Source organism: Eriocheir sinensis, chromosome 2, assembly GCF_024679095.1.
Source record: "Eriocheir sinensis breed Jianghai 21 chromosome 2, ASM2467909v1, whole genome shotgun sequence".
Lineage (NCBI taxonomy): Eukaryota > Metazoa > Arthropoda > Malacostraca > Decapoda > Varunidae > Eriocheir > Eriocheir sinensis.
The window spans coordinates 5,752,617-5,778,715 of NC_066510.1; the positions used below are offsets into that span (position 1 = coordinate 5,752,617).

At 43.5% G+C, this 26,099-nt stretch overlaps 1 protein-coding gene across 7 annotated transcripts in view; it reads left to right on the top strand.

The window, feature by feature from the left end:
• Positions 1 to 623: 623 nt before the first annotated feature.
• Positions 624 to 26,099, top strand: part of LOC126998812 (uncharacterized) — a 140,873-nt gene continuing 115,397 nt past the window's right edge. For 3 of the 7 annotated variants that reach the window (XM_050860906.1, XM_050860935.1, XM_050860916.1), the window contains exons 1-10: positions 657 to 752; positions 4,877 to 4,957; positions 9,628 to 9,773; positions 11,386 to 11,523; positions 13,511 to 13,617; positions 13,747 to 13,823; positions 16,873 to 17,032; positions 18,330 to 18,475; positions 22,097 to 22,283; positions 24,212 to 24,314. In XM_050860906.1, coding sequence (XP_050716863.1) covers positions 4,931 to 4,957; positions 9,628 to 9,773; positions 11,386 to 11,523; positions 13,511 to 13,617; positions 13,747 to 13,823; positions 16,873 to 17,032; positions 18,330 to 18,475; positions 22,097 to 22,283; positions 24,212 to 24,314 — 1,091 coding nt within the window. In that variant the 5' untranslated portion in view covers positions 657 to 752; positions 4,877 to 4,930. Of the gene's footprint in view, positions 753 to 4,876; positions 4,958 to 9,627; positions 9,774 to 11,385; positions 11,524 to 13,510; positions 13,618 to 13,746; positions 13,824 to 16,872; positions 17,033 to 18,329; positions 18,476 to 22,096; positions 22,284 to 24,211; positions 24,315 to 26,099 lie in introns of all 7 variants that reach the window. The other 4 variants (XM_050860941.1, XM_050860924.1, XM_050860949.1 and 1 more) reach the window with 4 other exon arrangements.

The following is a 26,099-nucleotide window of genomic DNA, read 5'->3' on the forward strand; positions in this document are numbered from 1 at the left end:
CTAGCTTTTAACCTGTCTGCTGCGAATGCCATGGATTTCACCTTCACTGGTAGCCTGGTAACATATAGTTCCAGGTCTTTCTCTGCCTCTGTGGTGGATGGTGGAGAGTTTCCCATGTGGTATTGGTATGATGGATATCCCCTCCCAAGGTGCATGACTTTACATTTTTCTTCACTGAATTGTAGCAGCCACTTTTTGTTGCATTCCTGTAGCTTGGTGATGTCTTCTTGTAAGAAATCTGCACTCAAGGAGTTAAATAACTTCCTTTCGATCCCCATCAGCATCCTCTGTGTCAGGGCACTTGCAGAATACACTTCACTTTACAAACTTCACAAAATTTAACATCTCAAAATGTCTTTGACTTATAGTTCCTTTCTTATTCATGTGGACACTTTCACAATTGTTTCATCATCCCTGTTTTGTGGCATTTACCCATTTGAAGGTCGTCTGACCCTCCACGCTGCCCACACCACCGGGCCTTGTGAGAACACAGCCTCACCCTCCTGGCATGTTGGCCTCTTTTTATGATTCTATGAAGATCAACAACACATCTGACCTTTCACTTCTGTGTTATGTATGTCAGTGTATCCATATTTTTCACACACAAAAAAGATTAGATACCCTACTTTTCATATCTATTTCCAGCTCCCATGAAAGCTGAGAAGAGTGACCATGAAAAAGGTGGAGGAGCAAAGGACGACAAATCATCAGATGAAGAAGAGTTTTTGGGATTTTCTCCATCAACAGATAAAGTAAGTTTATTTTCATTTGATATTTTTTGCCTTTTTCAGTGAGAACATGTGGTGAGTGATGGTAGGGTCCTGTACATCTCATACATGCACCAACTCAATTTCTCTACCTGACAATACAAAACAATTTTCCAAACACTTATCCTCTATTCTTCGATAACACTCAGCTGTCCCTTTCCTCTATAATAGACATTCTTGGCCTATCCTTAACCTGGTAGCAGCAAGGATCATGTTTCTTAATGGTCCCTCTAAGTGAGAAAAATGAGAAAAAATCATCACTCACACTGTCACACAAACCATTTCATAATATATATATCAAAGCATTTGTGATCAGTTTACGTATCATCTATTTTGGGGGGGTTAAATCATGGCACAAATTTGGCCCGTCGCTGCTACACGGTAAAGCCACAAATTTGGCCCGTCGCTGCTGCCGGGTTAACTCAGAATCTTAACTGAAAACCTCATATCTCCTCTTTTGCTAAATTAGGTTCCTCAAGGTTAGGCATTCTGTATCATCTCCATCAGTTTTTTCCCCCTCCCAGTTGCTGTCCATATACAGGGGCCTTGTCTGCCTTCATATGGAGTATGTATCTATGTCTGGGGGGGCTCCACACTCACAGCCCTTTTGGACAGAGAGGAGTCAAAGGCTGTTCAGCTCGTCAACTCCCCTCCTCTTACTGACAGTCTTCTACCTCTCAAATTCTGCTTCAGTGTTGCCTCTCTTTCTGTCTCCTATCTATAATTTCATGCTGACTTGCATGCCTCCACCTGCTTATTACTCTGGCTCATCCCTATGCTCTCCAAATCTCTTATGCAAGATAACCAGCGTTTTCATTCCTTTCACTGGCAGACTTTGGAAGAGCTCGCCTTTGTCTGTATTTCCTCCTGCCTATGACTTATGGAAAATAATCTGTATTTATCACAAATTTTTAGGGAATATGTAATGTTTTTCCAAGAGTACTGATATGTGTCAGGTCAGTGGGTCTTGAATGGAGTCAGTGTTTGTACTCTTAACCCGTCCACTGCCATTGGCATGGATTTTGCCTTCACTGGTAGCCTGGTAACATATAGTCCCAGGTCTTTCTCTGCCTCTGTGGTGGATGGTGGAGTTTTTCCCATGTGGTATTGGTATGCTGGATTTCCCCTCCCAAGGTGCATGACTTTACATTTTTCTTCACCGAATTGTAGCAGCCACTTTTTGTTCCATTCCTGTAGCTTGGTGATGTCTTCTTGTAGGAAATCTGCATTCATTTTTTTTTTTTTTTTTTTACAACAAGGGAGGCAGCTCAAGGGCACACAAAAAAAGAAAACAATAATAAAAAAAAAAAAAAAAGCCCGCTACTCGCTGCTCCTAAAAAAGAAACAAAAGAGGTGGCCGAAAGCAAGATCATATACGGGAGGAGAGATGTCCTGATACCCTCCTCTTGAAAGAGTTCAAGTCGTAGACAGGAGGAAATACAGATGAAGGAAGATTGTTCCAGAGTTTACCAGCGTGAGGGATGAAAGAGTGAAGATGCTGGTTAACTCTTGCATAAGGGGTTTGGACAGTATAGGGAATTCATCAGCTTATAATCAATATTTCTATGTATATATACTGGTTGATTTGATCTTGATTTTTTTGTTCCCCAGAGAAGATACGTTTGCCAGCTATCATGCATCATAACTAATAAAAAACATGAAAAATTGAGTTGAACTTTCGTCATGATAGTGAATGTCTAGCAGTATTTATTTTGACATGTCCCTATCCACACCCAAGCTCTTTTTACCTGAATAGTTTGCTTCCCGATCTTCTGTAGTGCGGTGACTATGCCTGATGAACGAGCCTCCCACAACCCACTTAGCCAGTGGGGTACCTCTTTGGCCGACTCGGTAAGGAGTGGCTCTCCTGTCACGTTGGTCGTGGGTTCAATCCCAGGCAGCCGGCGAATATCCTGATCTTGATTAATTTCTCATGTGTTTCGATACACGCAGAGGACGTGTTGGGAAATAGAGGAAAATAGAAAAACATGCTCTCAGGGCATGACACTGGTGGCAGCGGTGGGATTGAACCCGCGACCAACGTGACTCCTTACCGAGTCGGCCAAAGAGGTACCCCACTGGCTAAGTGGGTTATGGGAGGCTCGTTCATCAGGCATAGTTGCTGCACTGCACGCCATGCCACCAGTTTAATGATGAGATTTTCTATTCTCTTTTTCTATTACTCTCTCGGTCCCACACGTCCTCTGCGTGTATCGAAACACACTAGAAATTAATCACAACAAGGAGAGGGTATTCCCCGGCTGCCTGGGATTGAACCCATGACCAGCGTGACGGGAGAGCCACTCCTTACAGAGTTGGCCAAAGAGGTACCCCATTCACTGAATGCCCCGAGAGCATGTTTTTCTATTTTCCTCTGTTTCCCAACACGCCCTCTGTGTGTATCAAAACACGAGAAATTAATCAAGATCAGGGTATTCCCCGGCTGCCTGGGATTGAACCCACGACCAGCGTTACGGGAGAGCCACTCCTTACCGAGTCAGCCAAAGAGGTACCCCACTGGCTAAGTGGGTTATGGGAGGCTCGCTCATCAGGCCGTCGCTGCACTACGCTTCTTCATCTCTTCCTTAATCCATCCGCTGTGATTGGCACGAATTTGGGTTTCACTGGTAGCCTGGTAACATATAGTCCCAGGTCTTTCTCTGCCTCTGTGGTGGATAGTGGAGTGTTTCCCATGTAGTATTGGTATGCTGGATTTCCCCTCCCAAGGTGCATGGCTTCACAATTTTCTTCACTGAATTGTAGCAGTCACTTTTTGTTCCATTCCTGTAGCTTGGTGATGTCTTCTTGTAGGAAATCCACAGTCAAAGGGTTAATCCCTGCTGGGGTCGACCACTCTGTATGTTGCCGCCAGTATCTTCTGCCCTCTGCATCCACTTCGCCCAGACCCAGCTGCCTCATATCTCTCTCAGTTCTGTCCCTCCATCGAAATCTCCGGCTCCCTCTTGATCTTCTCCCCTCCACCTGTCTCCTTTCTTGCCCTCTCTGTTACTGACACAACTCCTGCCTCCGTCCTGATGTCCTTACCTCTCCTTCTGGGGCTTTGTGGTGCAGTGGTTAGCACACTCGGCTCATAACTGAAAGAGCCCGGGTTCGATTCCCGGGCGGAGTGGAAAAATTTGGGTGGTTTTTTCCGATACCCTACGCCCCTGTCCACTCAGCAGTGAATGGGTACCAGGTATTAATCGGGGGTTGTGTCCCGTCTCCTGGGAACTGTTCCCTTCTCCTATAATTCCTTTCCCTTCTGTCTCTCTCCGGCATATGACCACAGATGTTGCGCTGACTAAACAAAACTTTCCAACTTTACCTCTCCTTCTCTCTCACACAGACACTCCCATCAACCATCATGTCATTTTCACATCTGTCCTCTCCAGTTGTTTCTCCTCCTTCCTTCTCAGTGCCCATGCCTTTACACCATACAATAAAACTGGTCTGACATTGTGGTATAGATCACTCAATTTCAGCGGCATCCTCACTCTCCATCTCGCCCATCTTGTTTCCATCCCACTTCTCACATCCAGTTCTGTTTTTCCCGCATTGTCCACCCACCATTGCTCAAAGATACTTGAAGCTACGGTATCTACTTGCCTTAGCTGTCTTCCATGTGCGTCCACTATCACGGTTTGTTCTCCTCCTCCTTTACGCCAACCTCTAACATTCGTCCCTGTAGTTCCTCCTCTGATCTTGCCATTACCATCAAATCGTCTACATATCGTCACCCTCATAAAATAATTGCCTAACTCATTTTTCTGCGATTTCCAGGTTTTTGTCTACATCAGTTTTTTTTAACACGTGACGCCTGCTTTTGTATAGTTGCCTTCGTCATTCAGGGTTTGAGTGTTCTAGAATTGGCCTTTTCATTTCTGCCTAAATATTAAGCCAAATGAGATGATGACGGTTCTTTTCCTATTTCCTGTAATGTAGAAAATAATGCCTTAGGTGCCTTGCTTACGAAGGTGACGATATAGCAGTCGCCAGTTGCCTCGCACAGGTCTTAGCAACCATTCTTTACCATCATTCCCCACTGCATTTATCATTTCTGTTGCTAGCTCAGATGGTCCAGATGTTTTCCCATTTTTCATCTTCTTCAGGGCTCTCCCCATCTACTCTCCTCTGGTGGTATTAACCCGTCCGCTGCGATTGGCATGGATTTGGCTTTCACTGGTAGCCTGGTAACGTATACTCCCAGGTCTTTCTCTGCTTCTGCGGTGGATAGTGGAGTTTCCCATGTGGTACTAATATGCTGGATTTCCCCTCCCAAGGTGCATGACTTTCCATTTTTCTTCATTGAATTGTAGCAGCCACTTTTTGTTGCACTCCTGTTGCTTGGTGATGTCTTCTTGTAGGAAATCTGCAGCCAAGGGGTCAAAGGGGGTACAGAATTTTCAGTGTCCAGCTTGCGGAATGGAAGGAAACAAGAGAGAGGACTGATGATGGCTGTGAGAGGGAGAGCAGAGGAAGTACATGTATGAATTTTGTTCCCTTGGAGGCGTGTTGGACTGTGAGGCTGGAGTGGAGAGAGCAGTGAAAGCAAGAGTGGCACCAGCGTGGACAAAATGGAGAGAGACGGCAAGCTTGTTAATGAGCAAAAGTATTAGATCCATTATGCTGTATGGTGCTGAGACATCAGTAATAAGAGGAAGAGTAGGAGATATCCTAAGAAGATGTGGCCAAAGGATGCTGAGGTGTGTCCATTGAGGAAGTGGCTAAGAGATATGGCTTGAAAGAGATACAGGAGAGAGTAAGACAGAGGAGGTTGCAATGGTTCGGACATGTGGTAAGAGAGAGAGAGGGCGGAGTGCTGAAGATTATGGAGGAAATTGAGGAACAGTTTAACAGGACGCGGAAGTGTTAGAAATAAAGGAAGGATTATTGCTGGACCGAGCTAGGTGGACGAGGATCACCACAAGTCCTACCTCACCTAGAATGGGAGAAGGTGGGCTGTAAACGAAGCAGAAAAAGAATACGACGAGGGCTGATCAGAAAGTAATGACAGTGACATCATATATTTTGATGGTATGAAGGAAAATCAAAACCAGGGCTTACATTCTTTCAAAGTACTCCCCTCCTGCCTCTATGCAGCGTTCCATCATCCTCCGCCATTTCATGAAGCAGGTCACGGAACTCAGAATGCGGTATACCTAGAAACTCTGAATTTACTGTTCGTGCCAGATCTTGGATGCATTGAAATTGCTTCCCAGTGATCGCAGCTTTAATTTTTGGGAATAACCAAAAGACGCAGGGAGCAAGGTCAGGTGAGTAGGGTGGATGGTGGAAAAGAGAGATGCCATGCTGCTCCAGGTACTGCGCAGTGAGGCGAGCTTTGTGGGGTGCAGCATTGTCGGGGCGCAACAAGAGGCACGATCGTCAGCAGGTTGGTGCGGACTTGGTCTGATGTGCCAGGACTTGCAGAAGGACCTGGTCGGTGTATTACTGGGCTGTGATAGTAGAATGTTGGGGCAGCACATCCACACACATTGGTCCTTGTGAATTGAATAAGATGGTGAAAAGGCGCTTCCGACTGTGAAATTCTTCCTTCAAGATTTGAGGTCGATGCTCTTCATCACCCAACCACACCATGTTGGACTGCTTGTCTCGGTTAGTGAAGGAAGGAATCCAACACTTATCTCAAGTGGCAACAACCGAAAACCGTTTCGGGCCATTTGGCTCAAATTCCGCTAGCCAGAGACGACAAATCTGCATCCGTTCGATCTTCTGATTTTCCGTCAGCAAATGGGGTATCCATCGAGCACACTTCTTCCTCAGCCCTAAGTGTTCATGCACAATATCATGTGCACTCCCATAACTGATGCCAAGCTCCAAGGATAAGAACCGAAAAGTTACAGTTGGATCGTCGTCAATGATGGACTGCGCAAGGACCATGTTTGCTTCGGTCACAGATGTCCGAGGGCATCCAGAGAACTGTTCATCTTTTAGTTCAGTTTTTCCGGCTGCAAAAGCGTGAATCCAGCGGGATATAGTTTCAGGTGATGAAGTAGATTCAGGAAAAACTTGCAACAATTCCCCTCAAATCTCTGTTGCCTTCTTCCCCAGTTTCCAAGTAGTGAACCTACAGCCTTCTTTCGAGAAATCCATTGTTTCCAGTCAGAGAGCAAAACCAAGACTGACGCATTCACACATTACAACAAGACAAGACAAGCCAGAGAAGCGGCGATAGATTCAAACAAGTCAGGACAGGCAGCACTCCACTCCTCCAGCTCCGCTCCCTCCCAGCCCTCAAGGTTTTCGTGTTACGGCTACAACTGTCATTACTTTCTGATCGCCCCTCTATTATTATTGCTCCTATAAAAAAGGGTTAAGAGGAGTGGACGAAAGAGAGGTCAGTATTATTATTTGCATTAGCACTGAGTGACTAGTTATGGTTTCTTCTGTAGTAAGACTTGGGATATTAGCTTAGTCTCTCGGCATCAACTATTCTTTCTTTTCCATTGTATCACGACTTTTTGTTTGGTAACGTTGAATTTGGTGAGATTTCTCGGGGGCAACAACTGGTGTCCGATCTGTATGACTTTCTGAACAGCAGATGCCTAATTTAATTCAGTTATTCAGTCACCCTCTCCTCTACTAGATTGGATTTTCTCAAAGACTGGGAGGGCATTACGTATGTGTTGACATGCCTTTCATAATGCACGTTGGTCTTTAAATTGCAAGAAGCTCAAATAAGTCAGGAGTACACGGCTTGAAAGAGTTAATTGAATGAAGGAATGTGGATTTTTTTTTTTTACAGCAATGGAGACAGCACAAGGGCACACAAAAAAAGGAAACAATAAAAAAAAGCCTGCAGTAAAAAAAAAAGCCTGTTAATTGAATTGAATAAATGAAAACTTACCAATCCATGTAGTGATGATTTCATGCACTTCTCTATTGCTATAACACATGTACTTCACATTCTGGTGAGTTTGGGATAAGTTTACACACAAGCTCTCGTGCATTAGATCACAAGTGCACTCCATTGGTGCTTTTAACTCTTAGATGGCTGTATTTGCAGAGTATCTCCCCCCAAAATGAATCATCTGTATATAAGGCGAGTCTTTGGGCCAGTTCGACAGTCCAACACTGAGTCATTGTAAGCGCCCTAACCAAGCTGTATTCTCCTCAATGATCCATAAGCGCCCTAACCAAGCTGTATTCTCCTCAATGATCCATAAGCGCCCTAACCAAGCAGTATTCTCCTCAATGATCCATAAGCGCCCTAACCAAGCTGTATTCTCCTCAATGATCCATAAGCGCCCTAACCAAGCTGTATTCTCCTCAATGATCCATAAGCGCCCTAACCAAGCAGTATTCTCCTCAATGATCCGTAAGCCTCTAACCAAGCTGTATTCTCCTCAATGATCCATAAGCGCCCTAACCAAGCTGTATTCTCCTCAATGATCCATAAGCCCTAACCAAGCAGTATTCTCCTCAATGATCCATAAGCGCCTAACCAAGCTGTATTCTCCTCAATGATCCATAAGCGCCCTAACCAAGCTGTATTCTCCTCAATGATCCATAAGCGCCCTAACCAAGCTGTATTCTCCTCAATGATCCATAAGCGCCCTAACCAAGCTGTATTCTCCTCAATGATCCATAAGCGCCCTAACCAAGCTGTATTCTCCTCAATGATCCATAAGCCCTAACCAAGCTGTATTCTCCTCAATGATCCATAAGCGCTAACCAAGCAGTATTCTCCTCAATGATCCATAAGCGCCTAACCAAGCTGTATTCTCCTCAATGATCCATAAGCGCCTAACCAAGCTGTATTCTCCTCAATGATCCATAAGCGCCCTAACCAAGCTGTATTCTCCTCAATGATCCATAAGCACCCTAACCAAGCTGTATTCTCCTCAATGATCCATAAGCCGCCTAACCAAGCTGTATTCTCCTCAATGATCCATAAGGCCCTAACCAAGCTGTATTCTCCTCAATGATCCATAAGCCCTAACCAAGCTGTATTCTCCTCAATGATCCATAAGCGCCTAACCATGCTGTATTCTCCTCAATGATCCATAAGCGCCCTAACCAAGCTGTATTCTCCTCAATGATCCATAAGCCCTAACCAAGCTGTATTCTCCTCAATGATCCATAAGCGCCCTAACCAAGCTGTATTCTCCTCAATGATCCATAAGCGCCCTAACCAAGCTGTATTCTCCTCAATGATCCATAAGCGCCCTAACCAAGCAGTATTCTCCTCAATGATCCATAAGTGCCCTAACCATGCTGTATTCTCCTCAATGATCCATAAGTGCCCTAACCATGCTGTATTCTCCTCAATGATCCATAAGTGCCCTAACCATGCTGTATTCTCCTCAATGATCCATAAGCGCCCTAACCAAGCTGTATTCTCCTCAATGATCCATAAGCGCCCTAACCAAGCTGTATTCTCCTCAATGATCCATAAGCGCCCTAACCAAGCTGTATTCTCCTCAATGATCCGTTATTTCCACTCAATACCAGGTACTAATAAAGAGATTTCCTGATGTGTGGTTTCATAAAATTTCCTCCTTTCTATATGAATGGCAAACAAGGGATTTTTGTTGTATTTTGTGTCTGGTTGGGGAGCTCACAAACTTCCTGTATTGGACTGTAAAACTGGCCCATAGTCACTGCCGACCTTAGGACCGTAGCATAAATATAGTTACGCTGCATGAGAGATGTTTTAACTATTGTCTATGCATAGATTCTACCGCAGTCTGGAAATGTTGTTATGTTTCTGCCATACAAAACTGATTGACTGAATTTTGGACCGTCTATGTAGAGTTCCACTGCTGTCTGAGGGTTACTATTTAGCATTTCCTTCATATCTTTGTGATGACTTTAGTTGGTCCTCTCTGGGTTGCAGGTTGGCAATAAATCGGAGACAGTCGTGAGCAAAGCGGACATCCTGCAGGCCAGTGCCATGGCTCGCCAGCTTCACGTCTACAAACCCGGCATTGATTTTGTTCCCGGAGCGAGACTTGAGGTGCTTGAGTCCAGAGATAACAATTGGTGAGTTTGTATTCTTCCCTTGAAATAACTTCCTGTGGCACCCCTTTAACTGAATGTTCTTTAGCCTGTAGCCTGTACTTTATAAACTCATGTGAAAGTAGAGCTGTTAATATCAGCTGCTTGAAGTTTATGATACTTTCTATTTAGGAATATACTTAACACCCAGAACAGTAGTAGTAGTAGTAGTAGTAGTAGTAGTAGTAGTAAACCCTTAGTAAAGTAGTATCCCTGCTGATATAAGCCTCTAACTTTGCGTTAAATAATTGTTGAAATTTTTTTACCATTCCACGAGTATGTCTGGCATTTTTTTTTTCATCTTTGTGTCTGTTGTTCATCTTAAACCTATCTCTTGGTCCCTTAGTCTCAGGAGTCCTACTACATATTTACAGTTTGAAAATTTGATGAATATTTACATAGTTGATATGAAATCTTTACATCCTCTTTCATTCACATCATCCTTGAAAATACTTTCCGCACCACTCCTCACAGCACATCATGAGGAGCAGTGGGCGGAAATCTCATGTTTGTTTTTACTCTTCACATAGATTGGTATTATAAGACACTTTCGCTTCTCACATCAACTATTTCTAAAGGTCAAAGAAGGGATCAGTCGGGTTTTAATGAGTGTTTTTCTATGCCCATGCTACTGAGGAAGGGTCAGACTACCACCAGGGTCATAAAACTACTCCTGGAAATCCCCTAAACTCATACGAAAGCCTAGTCAAATATGTGAACTTGGGCGACGAGATGTTTTAAAATGTGACCCATTATGTAACCTTTTCAGACACTGCTAATTCTCCCTTCAGCTCATTTGAGAGTGCAGCAGAAGCAGACCTCATTTTTTTTTTTTTTTTTTTTTTACAACAAAGGAGACAGCACAAGGGCACAAAAAAAAGGAAACAATAAAAAAAGGCCGCTACTCGCTGCTCCTGTAAAGAATCCGAAGAGGTGGCCGAAAGAGCATAAGAGGCTTCATGATAGAATTCCCTGAGACAAAAGAACATTCTACTGATTCATCTTTCAGTCTTATCTCAGTGTGTTGTAACATTTTTCATTCATGATATCACCTAAAAGTTAAACCATTTCATCATTTCATCATTTATTCCGTTGAGGAGTTGGCTTCCGTGGGTCCTTTCCTCCACTCTGCTCTCCCACACAGTCCCAACGCCTTTCTCTTCCTCTCACATGTTACCTATAGCTGACATTATGAGAGGAAGAGATTGGTTTTGGGACTGTGTGGCAGAGCAGAGGGGAGGAAAGGACCTGTGGAAGCCAACTCCTCAACGGACTATTTGAAATGGTTTGACTATAAGTATACATGTACATCCATGGGCTGACTGTTTCAGCCTCTTGAAGCCTGGCACAGTGTTGCCTCCCTCGCTGTCTTATCACTGTTTTCATGTGAGATGCTTTTGAGCTTGCAACTTGCTAACTGCATGCCTGTGGTCCCCCACCCCACACTTTGTGCTCAATTTGTAATGCAAAAGTTAACCAGTACAATCATTCATTCCTTCCTGTCACTGTGAAACTGCCATTCTATGATCATTTATTTTTTTCTTTGCCTCTACTTGAAATGAGGAATTATGTTCTGATATATTTTAAATACTTTTAGGTACCTGTGCAAGATTGTGGAGGTGGACTGGGGTGAATTAGATATCCTGGTTCACTATGAGCGCTGGTCCAACAGGTTTGACGAGTGGCTGAAAATGGATTCCACGAGAATCAGAAGCCTCTCTCGTAGTTCTCAAAGGTTAGCATTTGGATGGTCTTTGTCAGCTGAGTATATTGAATATGTTGGTCCTAGCAAGATCACAAATTAGTTTAGAGCAACATTTTATAAGTTTTTTCCTTGTTTTCCTCAGCCTCTTCTTTATCATTGTGGTTCTCAACCCTTTTCTTACTAAGGGCTGTAATAATTACAGTCCAGTACAACAAGTTTGTAAGCTCCACAACCAAACACAAAATATGACAAAAATTCTTCGTGGCTCCAGTGTTTGGCGTTGATATGATAAGGAGGAGGAAATTTTAGGAAAGTCGGTTTGGGTACACATACTGTGGCATGCGGCATTGTGTGGTGACATCATACCACCCAGTAGGATGCAGTCATAAGGCAGGAATATATGCCAAGTAATAATTTTTGACTCTTGACTCTCTAGTCCTGCACCAGTGTGTTGAGAGGCACCAAGCCCAAGATGAATGAGAAGGCAGGTGTTCAAGTAACCAACATTGTGGCCCATAGTTGTCACAGCAGCTGCAAATCTGACTCTGTTGGGTCCATTGTGCATTGCTTGCTTGCTTGCTGCATTTAGCCCACAATTTGGCATGTTTACTTTCATTGAGATTCTGGGCTCTACACTTTAGGCATCTCTCAAGCAGCTCTGTCTGGTGAGATCTACATAAATCCTCTTGATGTCTTCCTGCTCACCAGAGGGTGCATTACTCAGGCAGGGTGGCTGTACAGAGTGGCTGTGTGGTGTCCCACCCTGAACAAGAGCCCTTTGATGAAAATACCAAGCGTTGATGTCCATAGGACACAAATCATGAAGCTGATTTTATCATGAAGCTGATTTTGTCATAAAGATTATTGTTGACATATGATGGTCCATATTATAAAATAGTAACAAAACATAACAAAAGCATGAAAAAAATGCTTCAATATCTTTCAGTCGTGAACAGCAACAAAAAATGTTACGTGGTGTGTGGCGGGGCTCTTTAACTGAATGTTAACAAAGCCAAATTAATGATAGAAGGAATTCAGATATCACCGCACTGTTTTCACAGAAAACTGGGCCAAATTTCGATGTCTGAGTCAAAAATTTAAATTTTTTACTGTTGCCTCCCTTAACCATAGAATACTATCGTCGGACTAACGTGGTTACTATCGATGTCCGGAATTCCAGACAAATTTTGCGGGCTGGAAAACACATATAGGAATGGTACAAAATTTAATTACAAAATTTTTACTTAAACTAGAATACATTCTTAATTCTATGACCTATAAACTTAACATATTACCCAAAAATAGCATTAACCCCCACAAAAAAAATGTGTGAAACTTTAAAAAAACGCTGCCTTTCTCTAATGAAGGCACCACTGCCAGGCAATGTTGGCTGATTGTCTTGAGTTGTGCCACACGTAGAGCTCACACGTCCCCCGAAATATTCCAGCCTCGGAAGCCCTATTGCCTGCATTATACTTGACATGTTATAATTTCTATCGTGTCCAGAATTCCGGACAGTTGGAAACAATTCAGGAATTAAGTAAGGGAAAAACACAAACGTACCTCATGCACCAAGGGCAGAATGCTAACTGAAATGTCATGGCCGTACAGCACAATACGTCTAACAGATTTCCTTCCGCGACGCAAATTAACCCTCCATGCCGGGATTCCGGACAACGATAGTAATCTAGGGTTAAGGGGATTAATAAGAAAGGTTTAATGTACTTATATTCAAAACAGATGTTAGGATGCTGCAATTGGTTTAAACTGGATAAATTCAAGTTTTGAAATATTAGGGTAGTGATTAAGTAGAACAAATCAGTGTGTGTAATGTAGTTTATACAAACCCAGTTGAAAATTTTAAATGAAGGTAAAATAGCTTCATAGATGGGGAGGGGAGCTGGTAAACATCTCATTCTCCAGAGCTGCCTATTGTAGGCTGTCTGGCCTTGCACTGTTATAGTCTTCTTATATCCTTGTGAATATATGAGGCAGCAATGCTTCTCCTTTGTTTCAGGAGGGAGAGGAGGAGCGGTGCGTTCTGTGTGGGTGAGCGAGTACTCGCACGTTGGTCTGCTGACGGCAAGCGCTACCTGGCCAGAGTTACCAAGGAACTGGCTGATGGTGAGTGGGAGCCTGCATCAAGGAGCAGAGCGAAGGAAGTCTCACACTCACATCAACTGAACATGATTTCTAATGAACCCATTCAAATGTATGTGGATTTATATTATTTATGCCCAGTTTTGTTTTCAGATCAGTATGAAGTTCTGTTCTTTGATGGTGTCGCAAAAGTCCTTCGTTCAGCTGCGTTAGCTAAAGTGGACACAAAGGTATGTTGTTTTCATAATGTATATCAGGGAGCAGGGAGAGCAGGGCAGAGCATAAGAATGGGTGGCTTGTGGGGCACGTATTACTCACTGGGTTATCCTTCCTCATCAGAACTGTACTTTTGTGTGGGTTATTTCACTGGCAATGCACCGATATCTTTACTATAGTGAAACCAGATTGATGAATCCGTTTTGGCGCTGGTTTCTGCGGGTCCTTTCCTCCCCTCTGCTCTGCCACTCAGTCCTAACACCTATTTTTTTTCTCTCATATGTTACCTATAGCTAACCTATGAGAAGAAGAGATAGGTGTTGGGACTGTGTGGCAGAGCAGGGGGGAGGAAAGGACGCGCAGGAGCCAACGCCAAAATGGACTCGCCAATCTAGTTTCACTACAGTCGCTTGCTGATATGTGCCTAAAAATTAAGTGTATCTTGTGAATGATGCTTCTTCTTTTGATGAAATGATATTTAGGTGTGGAATTAAGAAGAGGCCTACCCTTCAAATAGCTTACACTTCTCATCTGAGAGTGTGGACAGAATGAATGATGGTTTTCCACCCAAGCCCATCCCTGTGATGTCCAATTTATGAAAGAGTTAACCAGTATCTTTACTCGTTCATCTCTCACTGGTAAAGCCGCATAGAAATGTGTCCAGCTTTTTTTTTTTTTTTTTTTTCCTGGCCTGAAGAGCTGGTAGGCTTTCTTGAGGGGCCTGGTGGTCGTCCCGAGCCCTTCATGGTGCAGGCAAGTGTTTTTAGTGGTGCCATCTATTCTTGGCTCATGCTCCCCCCTGGAGCTTGTTCTTGATTTCCCTTAAGGCCCAATCACACTGACTTTACGACCTACTGACGGGACAGCACGAGCCTACAGTACCCTCTTGAGTTTTGTGCTATCTGAGTTTCGCGATCCTCGAGTTTAGCGCTTTGTCCTAAATTCTTATCATCACGACTTTCGCGCATTACCGCTATGAGTTTCGCGTTGCTTTGACATGTTCGGGTCACGTCTACCTACTGTCGGCGTCATGCATGCTGCCTTAAAAGGTGGTGTCCAACCATTGGGGCTATGGACAACTGCGGTTGCCCATATACCCAACCGGGAGCGAGTTGTTGGTTGTCCTTATGAATGGAAAACGGTTGTGAGTACGAGCGTGGGTACCTGGGTACCGAACGGCTGCATGTAAACAAACAGACGACGGCAGGTTCTGAGAAGTGAGGAGCAGTGGAGGATGGCCCACCAAGAGACTCGTAAAATGGACTGGAGCTGCTTTGCTTACTACTTGATTAACAAGATAAGAGAACACCCCGTGCTGAGGAACCACAGTCAAAAAACCTTTTTCTCAAGTCTATGAAAATTGTAGAACTCTCGGTGTTGTTTTCCTTTTCTTCTTCTTCTTCTTCTTTTGACCTGTAATGCATGGCAGCGACGGTGAAAAGTAATAGTGAAAAAATAGCAAAGGGCATAGAAAAGCAAATTCAGGGAAAGAAAAGGACAGAAAAACACCTAAGTTCAGGGTGAAGTGTATAAGTGTGCACTGTTAAGTAACTAAGGGCCGCTTTCACAGTCATGTTGTTTGTTTTGATCGTTACCAATGGCGGCGATCGCTGCTTAGTATTTCAAATGAAACTGGCCGATGGGGTAGTGGCGGCTAATTCCGCAGCCGCCACTACCCCATCGGCCAGTTTCACATGGAAATACTATAGCGGCAATCGCCGCTATGACTGAAAGTGGCCCTAAGTGCATGTTGTGAAGTATAAAAGTGTGGAGAAGGAGGACCTAAGAAGCGATACAAAGCGTTACAGGTCAAAAGAAGAAGAAGAAGGTCCACTACACTGGCCGGTGTTGCGAGAAATATCTCCCCGCTGAAATTAGTCATTCTGCTGTCCACCACTCATGCGCGCTGTGGGAATACACAGCATTAAAAGTGTTAATTTGCCACACAGAAAGGGAAATGAGAAGGGTGGGGGGAGGGAGGGGCAGAAGGGAGAGTCAGGTCATGTCTTGACCTGAGTCAGGTCATATCCTGACCTAAGCTCTGATCTGACTCCTTTTTGCTCCTCCCTCCCCACACCATTCTCATTCCCCTTCTGTGTGTGTGTGTGTGTGTGTGTGTGTGTGTGTGTGTGTGTGTGTGTGTGTGTGACAAGTCTGGACATGACCTGACCTGAGTCAAGTCATGTAGAACCACAGAGTTTCACCTGCCGATAAAATACAACATAGTAAGCTGTGGCGATGTAGAGGTTGCCATTTTGTAACACAAGTTTGGTCGTCTGAAAAGATAGAGAGAAGAATAAGTTGGCAAGCAAAGCAAGGCAAGCATTTAGGATCCAGGTTAATGTAGGAGGGTCAACAGGAAGGCCCCGAAATTGACCTCTTTTTTGGCCACTCCTCTCAACTCTTTTTATAGGTGCAGTGATTTGCAGGCCTTTGTTTTCATTATTGTCTCCTTTTTTTGCCCTTGAGCTGTTTCCTTTACTGTGAAAAAAGAAAAAAAAAATGTGGTCATGTTATCACATTTTTTTTTTTTTTTACAGCAAAGAAGTCAGTTGAAGGGCATAAAAAAGGTAACAAATGTTAAAAAAAAAAGCCCGCTACTCACTGCTTCTAAGAATGTCTCCTAACAATGTCCGAGTTAGGGTTTATTTAGAAGAATGGGAGGGCTGTGCTTGCTCTCCAGTGAAGAAGTAAGTGTATTCTGTTCCAAACTATTCTGCTGAACCTTGATTCTTTTGAGGTTTGTGAAAACCATTTCAAAAGATACATCACGACACTACAGAGATACTCGCTTATCCTTATACTGTCCAAATCCCTTATGCAACAGTTAACCAGCATCTTCACTCTTTCATCCCTCATGCTGGTAAACTCTGGAACAATCGTCCTTCATCTGTTTTTCCTCCTGCCTACGACTTGATCTCTTTCAAGAGGAGTATCAGGACACCTCTCCTCTCAAAATTGACCTCTCTTTCGACCACTCTTTACTCTTTTATAGGAGCAGTGATTTGCGGGCTTTTTTTGTTTACTGTAGAAAAAAAAAAAAATGGTAATTTTTTGTTATAGCAGAGTGAAGGAGAGGAGCAGAGAGGCAGCAGTTCCAGACAGCCGGGAACAGATGACGAGGACAGTTTACTGATGTCCCCGGGAGCCACCAGTGCCAGCTCGACAGACTCCCGCTCCTCCAGCCCCGAGCCAGAACAGTCCCCCTTATTGCCTGGCCGAGGTGCGTCCTGCTTTCATCGTTGTCTCATTCATATTATTATTAGGACTAAGGCCAGTATTATGAGACTCTTTTGCTTCTTACATCAACTATTTCTAAAGGTCAAAGAGGGGATCAATCGGGTTCTAATGAGTGTTTCTTTTGGCTCATGATGCAGAAGAAGGGTCAAATTATCACCCGGGTCATAAAACTACACCGGGTATTCGATATATGCGAGTTCGCTCATATGCGACTAACCTAAATGTGCCAAGTATTCATTTTATGCAAGAAAAATTCGCTATTATGCAAGCTGGTGCGACTGATTGGTGAGGGATGGTGGCCGACTCACACTTGAGGGCGGCGGATGCAAATGTTTCCCCGCACTTTCCTCGCCTATAATTAACCTTTTCCTCCTTCTGATCCTAACATTAATCCTCAGGTAGCTAATTATCAGTTTAAATCATAGAATTTTGGTGTGTCTCCCCGGAAGCAATCTTTAGTGCTTTATTATTATGAAACGGTGCTGGAATAAATAGGTAGAGGGTTCGAAAACAGGTCGTGGAACATAACCCCCTATAATAAATGGGATGACCGGTTCGATATATGGGAATTCATATTATGCAAGATTATTGCAGAACGTAACCCTCGCATATAACGAATACCTGGTGTACTTATGGAAATGCCCAAAACTCCTACGAAAGCCTTGTCAAATATGTGAACTTTGGTGACGAAATGTTTAGTAATACGCCCCTAAGCCTTAACTTCTTCGATCCTGTGATGTATCTTTATATCATATGGTGATGTTTCTATGTTTCATGTCATAATTTGTCTACCCTAGAAGAAGGCAGGGTTGTAGGTGTTTTCTGTGGTTTGTAATATAACTCTGTGTCTCTGTCTCTCTGTCACTCTCTCTGTCTCTCTTTCTCTCTCTTGCTCTCTCACATTTGAGTATCTCATCTATGGGCATTTTGGGCGTAGCTCTGCGCATATAACATAACCCTGAGGTGAAGGGGTCAAAGATTTTCAAAGCATTAGAATTTTTTTTTCTGTCTATCCATAACTATGATTCCTTGTTCCTTGTTAGAAGTGTTCAAATTCCTAGTCCAGACCCTCCCTTCTGGCAACACTTGGTACCTTATCCTAGCTGTTTTGTGTGCTTTTTTCATCATGTCAGTCCACCTTGCCAGTTATTCTGCTATTTCCTGCTCTTTAATTGACTCCTGATCCCTGTTTACACAATCATCATTCTGTGTACTCATCGCCTGGTCAAGTAGCCTCAGTGAAGCACAGTTCACCCATTCCATCACTTTCTCAATTTCAGCTGAAGAACTCATGGAGGTTGAGACTATATCACCCGTGAGGAAGAACATTTTTGACGTTGAAATCATAGAAAGAAAAAGGAACTCTAAGAGGAAGGCTGCTGTCGAAGAACTTTTCCAGTCGCTGAAGAAAAGACGCAAGAGTGAGGTAAGAGTAGATAACTTTTTTTTCTTCCTCTTTTTTTTACAGGAAAGGAAGCAGCTCAAAGACAACAACAAAAGAAAAGTGTAGAAAAAAAAATCCCACAAATTGCTGCACCTAAAAAAGATAAAAATAAAGAATGGTCAAAAGACACACAAGATACATAAGAGGATACATAAAAAATTTTCATCATCATCATCACCATCATCATCGTCATTGTTTTTAGCCATTATCAGTCTACTGCAGGACAAAGGCCTTTCCCAACATACTCCATCCTGTTCCAGCAAATGCTCTAATTTCATCTCTCCACCTGGCCCTCTGCCTGCTATGACTGCCCTTAACGCTTTCATTGCTAAACGCTTGCAGCGGGCATTAGGCGTATTTGCTGGTGGCGCTAAACGCTCACTGCGACCTCCAGCCTAACTCAAATCTCCTGCGTATGAGAGCATTCCAACACTAATTCTCACAACACAGGATTGCCAATTGAGTGGGTTCTTCACTAAATTTGGTGGAAAATCATTTCAGCCGAGCACGGAAAATCTACGGATGGCGCCACTATAAACACTCGCCTGCGCCAGAACGGGCTGGGCCGACCATCAGGCCCCACCTGGAAGAAGCCTTGGGCCGACCATCAGGCCCCACCGGGAAGATGCCTACCGGCGCAATAGGCAATCAACGTAAAAAAAAAAAAAAAAAAAAAAAAAAAAAAAACTGATGGATGTTAATTGTTGACCAATATAGCGACATTTTTGCATAGCTTCACCTATCACATGACTGATATTTTGACCAAATAGTTGTAAATTTTGCAGTTAGCAATGCTGCCCTGCCAGCACCCCATCATCAAGAGATCTACAGTAGTTGCCTTACAGCTGACCGTCACGCACGTATAAATGTACGTCTTCACAGGCAACACCCCCTGAACGTGCCTGTACTTTCACAGGAGAGGCTTACATTACTAAATCACATAGATCTTGGCCTCCTCTTTCCAATGGTGTTTTTGTTTTTAGCTGTGATGAATAGTTTTTGAAATACAGTGGTTAAAAGAGCGAGCACTAGCGTCACTTGCTGGTGGTGCTAAAAGCTCGCTGCGAGCGCCAGTTGCACTCACAGCAAAAAACACCCCCTGAATGTGCCTGTACATTCGCAGGAGAGGCTTACATAACCGAATCTTATAGATCTTGGCCTCCTCTTTCCAATGGTGTTTTTGTTTTGGAACTGTGATGAATAGTTTTTGAGATATAGCGGTTAAAAGAGATCCCCTTCCCCCGCTGGGGTGCCCGAGCGCGCCTGAGGGGATAGTCTCGTTGCGAGCGCTTAGCAATGAAAGGGTTAATGTCTGAGTTGCTACTCTTTCTGTCTGTCTGTTATCAGTTCCATGAATGATATGACCTGCCCAAGCCCATTCCTTATTCTTAACTCATCCAATGCAATTGGTACAGATTTGGCTTTCACTGGTAGCCTGGTAGCATATACTCCCATGTCCCTCTCTGCCTCTGTGGTTGTTAGTGGAGTGTTTCCCATGTATTGGCATACTGTGTTTCCCCTCACAAGGTGCATGACTTTACATTTTTCTTCATTGAACTGTAGCAGCCACTTTTTGCTCCATTGCAGTAGCTTGGTGATGTCTTCTTGTAGGAAATCCACAGTCAAGGGATTAATAGTCTTTAGAATGTCTTCAGCCTTTACCTGTTCTCTAATCCATGATGCTCAAGTTTTGTCTGTCCATGTTATCTTATTTCCAGTATTTTTCTCTCCATTCCTTTTTGTCCACTTCTTTAACCACTTGGTTGTGGATTTCCTACAAGAAGACATCACCAAGCTACAGGAATGAAACAAAAAGTGGCTGCTACAATTCAATGAAGTAAAATGGAAAGTCATGCACCTTGGGAGGGGAAATCCAGCATGCCAATACCACATGGGAAATACTCCACTATCCACCACAGAAGCAGAGAAAGACCTGGGAGTATATGTTACCAGGCTACCAGAGAAAGCCAAATCCGTGCTAATTGCAGCAGAGGGGTTAACTTTCCCTAAATATTCAGTGAGGCAGCAAGCTTCTGAACCATGTGTTTGGACGGGGAGGATGCACTGATTGTGACAGTAGTGTTCACCAACAGCATTCCATTCCCATTCATATTCTCTTTCAGACCTTTCTTTTCATTTTCTGGGTTTGCTTCAGTTGTTTGACCTAAACATGTGGATATTTCTTAATCTTAATCTAAGTGTTTTGTTTCAGTCATTATGTGTTGTTTTTATACATAATTTGATGCTTATCTGCCTGTCACTAGGGCCCATAGTAGGGTGGCTAGGGATTGCCGAGTGTCGCCTAACCCTCACCATGGAATGACCTGGAGCAGGCAGTCATTTTATTTATCTAATTTTAAGTTCTTTCAAACTTTTGTTTTTATTTTAGCCCAGTTTTTATTTCTACTGTGAATTGTAGTCCTTTATTTTTGTTTCCCATCCATGACATTTCTTAGGCCACTGCTGCTCCTCTACATGCAGGGCCTCTTGGTGTTTTGTGGGGTTGGCATGTGTGACTTCCACCCCGTCTGGAAACTCAAGTGGTTTTATATAATAATAATAATAATAATAATGATAATAATAATACAGTAAACCGTCAGTTTAATGGACGTGCTTTTAACCGATTTTGGATTTAACGCTGAGCTGCCCTTCGCCTCAATGCTCATCTTCACCACACTGGCCCTTAAACCTGTGTTGGCTCAGAACCCATCACCCTGGGACACAGGGCAAGTGCAACTTGTGGGTTGCCACAGTTTACCCTCCCCTGGTTTCCCTGGGCACCCATTTAATTGATCTGCTCAAAAGGGAGATGAACAGCTGGGTGGGCTGTTTGCCCATTGCCCAGGCCGAGATTCAAACCCAGGTCAGCGTGCTGGTGTGGTGTTCAAGAAGAAGCAGGTTTGCATACTGCCCACCGCGACAAACAAACTGGCAATTTTTCAGTCACCGCTGAGTGGCCTAAGATTACCCACATGCTGCCCAGAAGACTCTTGAAAAGAGGTTCAAAGATAAACTTCAGGGGGGCAGCATGAGCCAAGACAGATTGTGCCACTTTAACCCCTTCACTACATCCTAGCCAAAACAGTGCCCCGCGTCGTATCCGGGATCGCCGCACGCGCCAAATTTCAAATGTCGCTCTTGAATATAACAAGTTTTCAGCCATGAACTCAACATAATCATTATGTATTATATATGAAAACATGCAGAATTAAATAGTGCACATAAAGAAACATAAATTAATTGATAATTTTGAGATGTAAGCATAAATATAGATAAAATAATTCATATTGGCTAAAGCGAGCCAGGACGCAGTATGCGCGTCCTCGGATATGGTATGGGGCATGCAAGGATACAGTATACGCGTCCTCGTGTTGAAGGGGTTAAACACTTGCCCGTGCCGCAAAGGGCTGGGGCTGACCACCAGGCCCCACCAAGAAAATCTACCTGTGCCATAGGCCAAAATGTTAAAAAAAAAAGATGCTAACCACTGTACCATGAAGATGTTTAGTGTAGTATGATCTGATTAAAATAGTGATTTTATCTTTAATTAATATATACAACATATCAAGAATGATGAAAATAATCTTTTTCCCTGAATCTCAGACAGGGACGAGGGTCTCAGTGCCATCACCACGACAGCAGCAGCAAGTCAGGTTAGGCCTGAGCAGGAAGTCTTCACTTTCTAAGAAGAAAGTTCGTGAGTCATCCAGCACACCTCAGGAGGAGCTAGCAGCACGCCAGGCAGAGGCAACATCTTCCGAGGCCTCTAATAGCCCAGTTCCAAGTCAATGTAAGTTTAATCATAAAAGTTTTAGTACACGTGTATGGATTGCTGTGCTTAGCATATTTCAGTAATTTACTGGAATAGGGCGTGCTTACATTGCATCAGTTTGGGCTCTCAAACAGAGGTGCCTTTTTCAGTGCTTCCACAGGTTTGGTTGCCATGTCTGCAGCATGGACTTCTCCACGAAGGCAGCTGACATAGCCTAGTGTGCTGGTAAATGAATGCTGATGACCATTGGGATGGGGGGAATTTGAATCTGCTTATTTTTCATTATATTTTCATTAAAGCGTCCCTGTAAGGCTGTGAGGCAGGAGTCCTGAGGACTGAGTGATGCCACAGTGGTGTGCCGTGGCTGGCAGCACACCATTGGTCTCTTAATCCAGCCAGACTGAGAGTTCCTCTCCTGGCTTAGAGAGGTCAGTTGGCTAGTCTGCATAACCATGAGTCAAGCAGCCACCACTGAGTCAGGTGGTTGCTCAATACACTCTCCTGGTACCCCTGGGGGTGTTGGGCTTATCGGCTCAATGATCAGCCTCCCCTCGTAGGGCTCTGTGGTGTGTTGGGGCATAGAGTGGATTTTTCATTACGTGTTCTCTGACTAGTCTCTGGTAGGGGGGAGTAGGAGAGTATCACTGCATCATCTGCATGCATGCATCATCTAACTCTGGAGTCAGACTGGCGGATGTTGGTGGAGCAGGTGGAGCAGATATCATGGTGTGGCTGATGTTGGTGAAACAGTATCAGCTGATGGTGAAGGTCTCATCAAGTGTGTGATTAGTGATTGCCTCCTCTTGTTGACTTCGTCTTTGTGTTTCTCACTGTAGTAGCATAACACATTTTCAAGGGACAGAATCACTTCTCCCATCTGTTGCTTGAAGCATTTATTTTCTGACTTCCTGCTTGAGGGGGTTAACTGCTGAGCTGCCTCATTGCCAGCTCTCCACCCTCCTTCTCAGCAGGCCGTGGCTGTGGCCTTGCTTCTAGACCAGTGTCTGCCTTCTCTAGCTGTGTGTGACTCCTGGATCTCAGCTAATGTTAAATGCTGGAACTTGGGCACAGCTTTTGCAGCTGACAGTGTGACTGCCTTGGTGTCCATGAGGGAATAGATGTCAGCCTGTCTGGTGCACAAGTGAGGTACAAACAGCTGCCAGGCCTAGTTTACTGTAGCAGAATTGGTCCTGGCTTAAGCCCTGAGGAGGAAGTTGACTTAATCCTTCATTGAAAAATGCTTCCAAAAAGCAACAACAGACATGATGGCAGAGGCGGATTAGGGTTTAACTCTTGGTAGAGGCAATGAGGATGTGGGTCAGGTTACTAAATCAGGGTCCGTGTTGTTGTCCGTCTCTTCTTCCATGTCCTGAAGTTCCAGTATGGTGTTAGTCTCACTGCATAGGTAGTTGTTCACCTGCTGCTGTTAAAACTGTTTTATTATTGCAATTGGTTCTTGATCAAGTGGCTGTTTCAAAGATGTGATGGATGCATGGTGCGGGGCAGGTGTCGCGCAGTCACCCTGCAAAACAGATTTGGGCCATTCCTTGCCTCCACCTCATGCAGTACAGGTTTAACTCGTGCACTTTGAGTTTGTGAGTTATATTTTCAGGTCCTTGCATAGCAGGCATTTTGTTTTGTGTGAAGACGTGTAGTGGGCATGCCAGCAGCTGTGCATGGAATGATGCAATGGATTTTTTCAATGCTACATGTTTTGGTTTTAGTAACATTATCCAAACCCCTTGAATTATGATTTATATTGATGTTAAGAATGTTAAATTTCACAAAATTCACTGATATTGTCTTCTTCAGGAACAGAACCCTTGTGTTAAGGAAGGGCTGCCTGTATTGTTAAGTGGTGTCCACATGACCAGCTTCAAGCCGAAATATGCCTGTTTTCATACTGGACAGAAATGGTAAAAATACCTGCTTTTTATTCTTTCCAGCTCCCAGAACTGTGTCTGTCAACATGCCTGACGGGTGGAGGAAGTGCTGCAGTCAGCGCACGCACGGATCCACGGCTGGAAAATGGGACACCTTTTATTTGGCGTAAGTCTAAATTCAATTTTTTATTTATTTACTTGTTTATGATGAGGGAAGCAGAAGGTATGAGGCCCCTGAACCAAAGGGAGCTAAGGCACCAAACATAATGAGTTACCCGTGCTGACACATTCTACAGACTCTCAGTCATGTGATGAAACACTATAGATCCTTTTGGCTCAACCCAAAGCTTGCCAAATTTTGTCTTATAGCACAGCAACACTATCCTATTGTATTAATACTAATAATTTTGAGGTATTGTTAAATATTTTCAGACTTTATAAGGTACAAATCTTTTACTTGTATAAGACATGTCTTTTGGTGAAATTAGAAAATAAATAGCCAGACTATAATTGAAAAAAAAATCAAATAATATTTTATAATACACATTGGTAAACCCTCGATTTAACGAACCAATTTTGGAGACAGAGGTGACGTTATATGCGATCATTCGTTATATCCGAGTGATCCAAACTTTTTGCATATAACGAACCTTGTCCTTACATGAGGTGAAATGTTTGGCATGTCCGATCATTTCTAATTATATTAAGTGTACTAGATGAGAGGTGAGGCACGGAAGGGCGAGATTGGAAGTGATTACAGTTGGGCAGACACTAGCCCCTTACTACCCACTCACCTTTGTTTAAACCACTGCCAATCAACATGCACGTACAGTAATATCTCGGTTTACAAGTGATTTGATTTACGAGCAAAACAAATCGCTAAAAATGCCTTGGTTTATGAGTGGTGACTTGGTGTATGAGCATTCTGTTTTTACAAGTCGAAGACACGAGTGTGAGTTCCCTTTGTTCGGTGCAAGACAAGAGTACTCAGAGCGGAAAACAATGGGAATGGGGTGTCAGTCCGCGTTGTACACTCACTTGCATGCTGCTGCCTGCTTACATTTGTGCTCTAATGTGCGATCTTTGTGTTTTCAGCACCACACTCACTTATAATTTTGGTTTACGTTTTTTTTGGTTTGCGAGTGAAATTCCGGAATGAATTAAACTCGTAAACCGAGGTATGACTGTACATGTTTGGCTGGCCTACCATCGAACTGAACTGAACCCTGCACTTACCGAACTTGTTCAGCAAATCCCGCATATACTGCACTGGTCCAAAAAGTTTGTTAACCCAGTAGCAGCGGGGATCATGATTCTTAATGGTCCCTCTAAGCGAGAAAAATGAAAAAAATCATCACTCACACAAACCATTTCATAATGTATATCAAAGCATTTGTGATCAGTTTATGTATCATCTATTTTGGGGGGTTTAAATCATGGCACAAATTTGGCCGTCGCTGCTACACGGTAAAGCCACAAATTTGGCCCGTCGCTGCTACCAGGTTAAGTGTGTGCAGTGAAATAACTAAGTGTGTGTAGTGAAGTATTTAAGTGTGAGGAGGTACCAAGGAGAACATAAGAAGAAGTAAAACAAAGCGGGTTAAAGCTGAAATTCGTTATGTCGAGGTCCATATAAGCGAGGGTTTACCGTAACGACTAATTTTCATACTGAATATTTTTTGTATCGCTTCAAACTTTTATTGCAGTTTCTGGCATTTAGCAGTTATGTCCTTAATTAAGCTCCCTCTGACTCGGGCGGCCTCATATAGAACAAAAATTCCTGCCATACGCTCCTGTCACAAAATAAGCTGAGGAGGATGTGCCCCAAAAGATGTAATTTACATTTCTGAGGCATCTTGATAGTCAGTCCCTTCTTTTGCTTTCATCCAATATTCTTTCTCAAATTTCTGATCAGCATCCTTCCTGTCTCTTGATTCCTCCCATTCTTTTC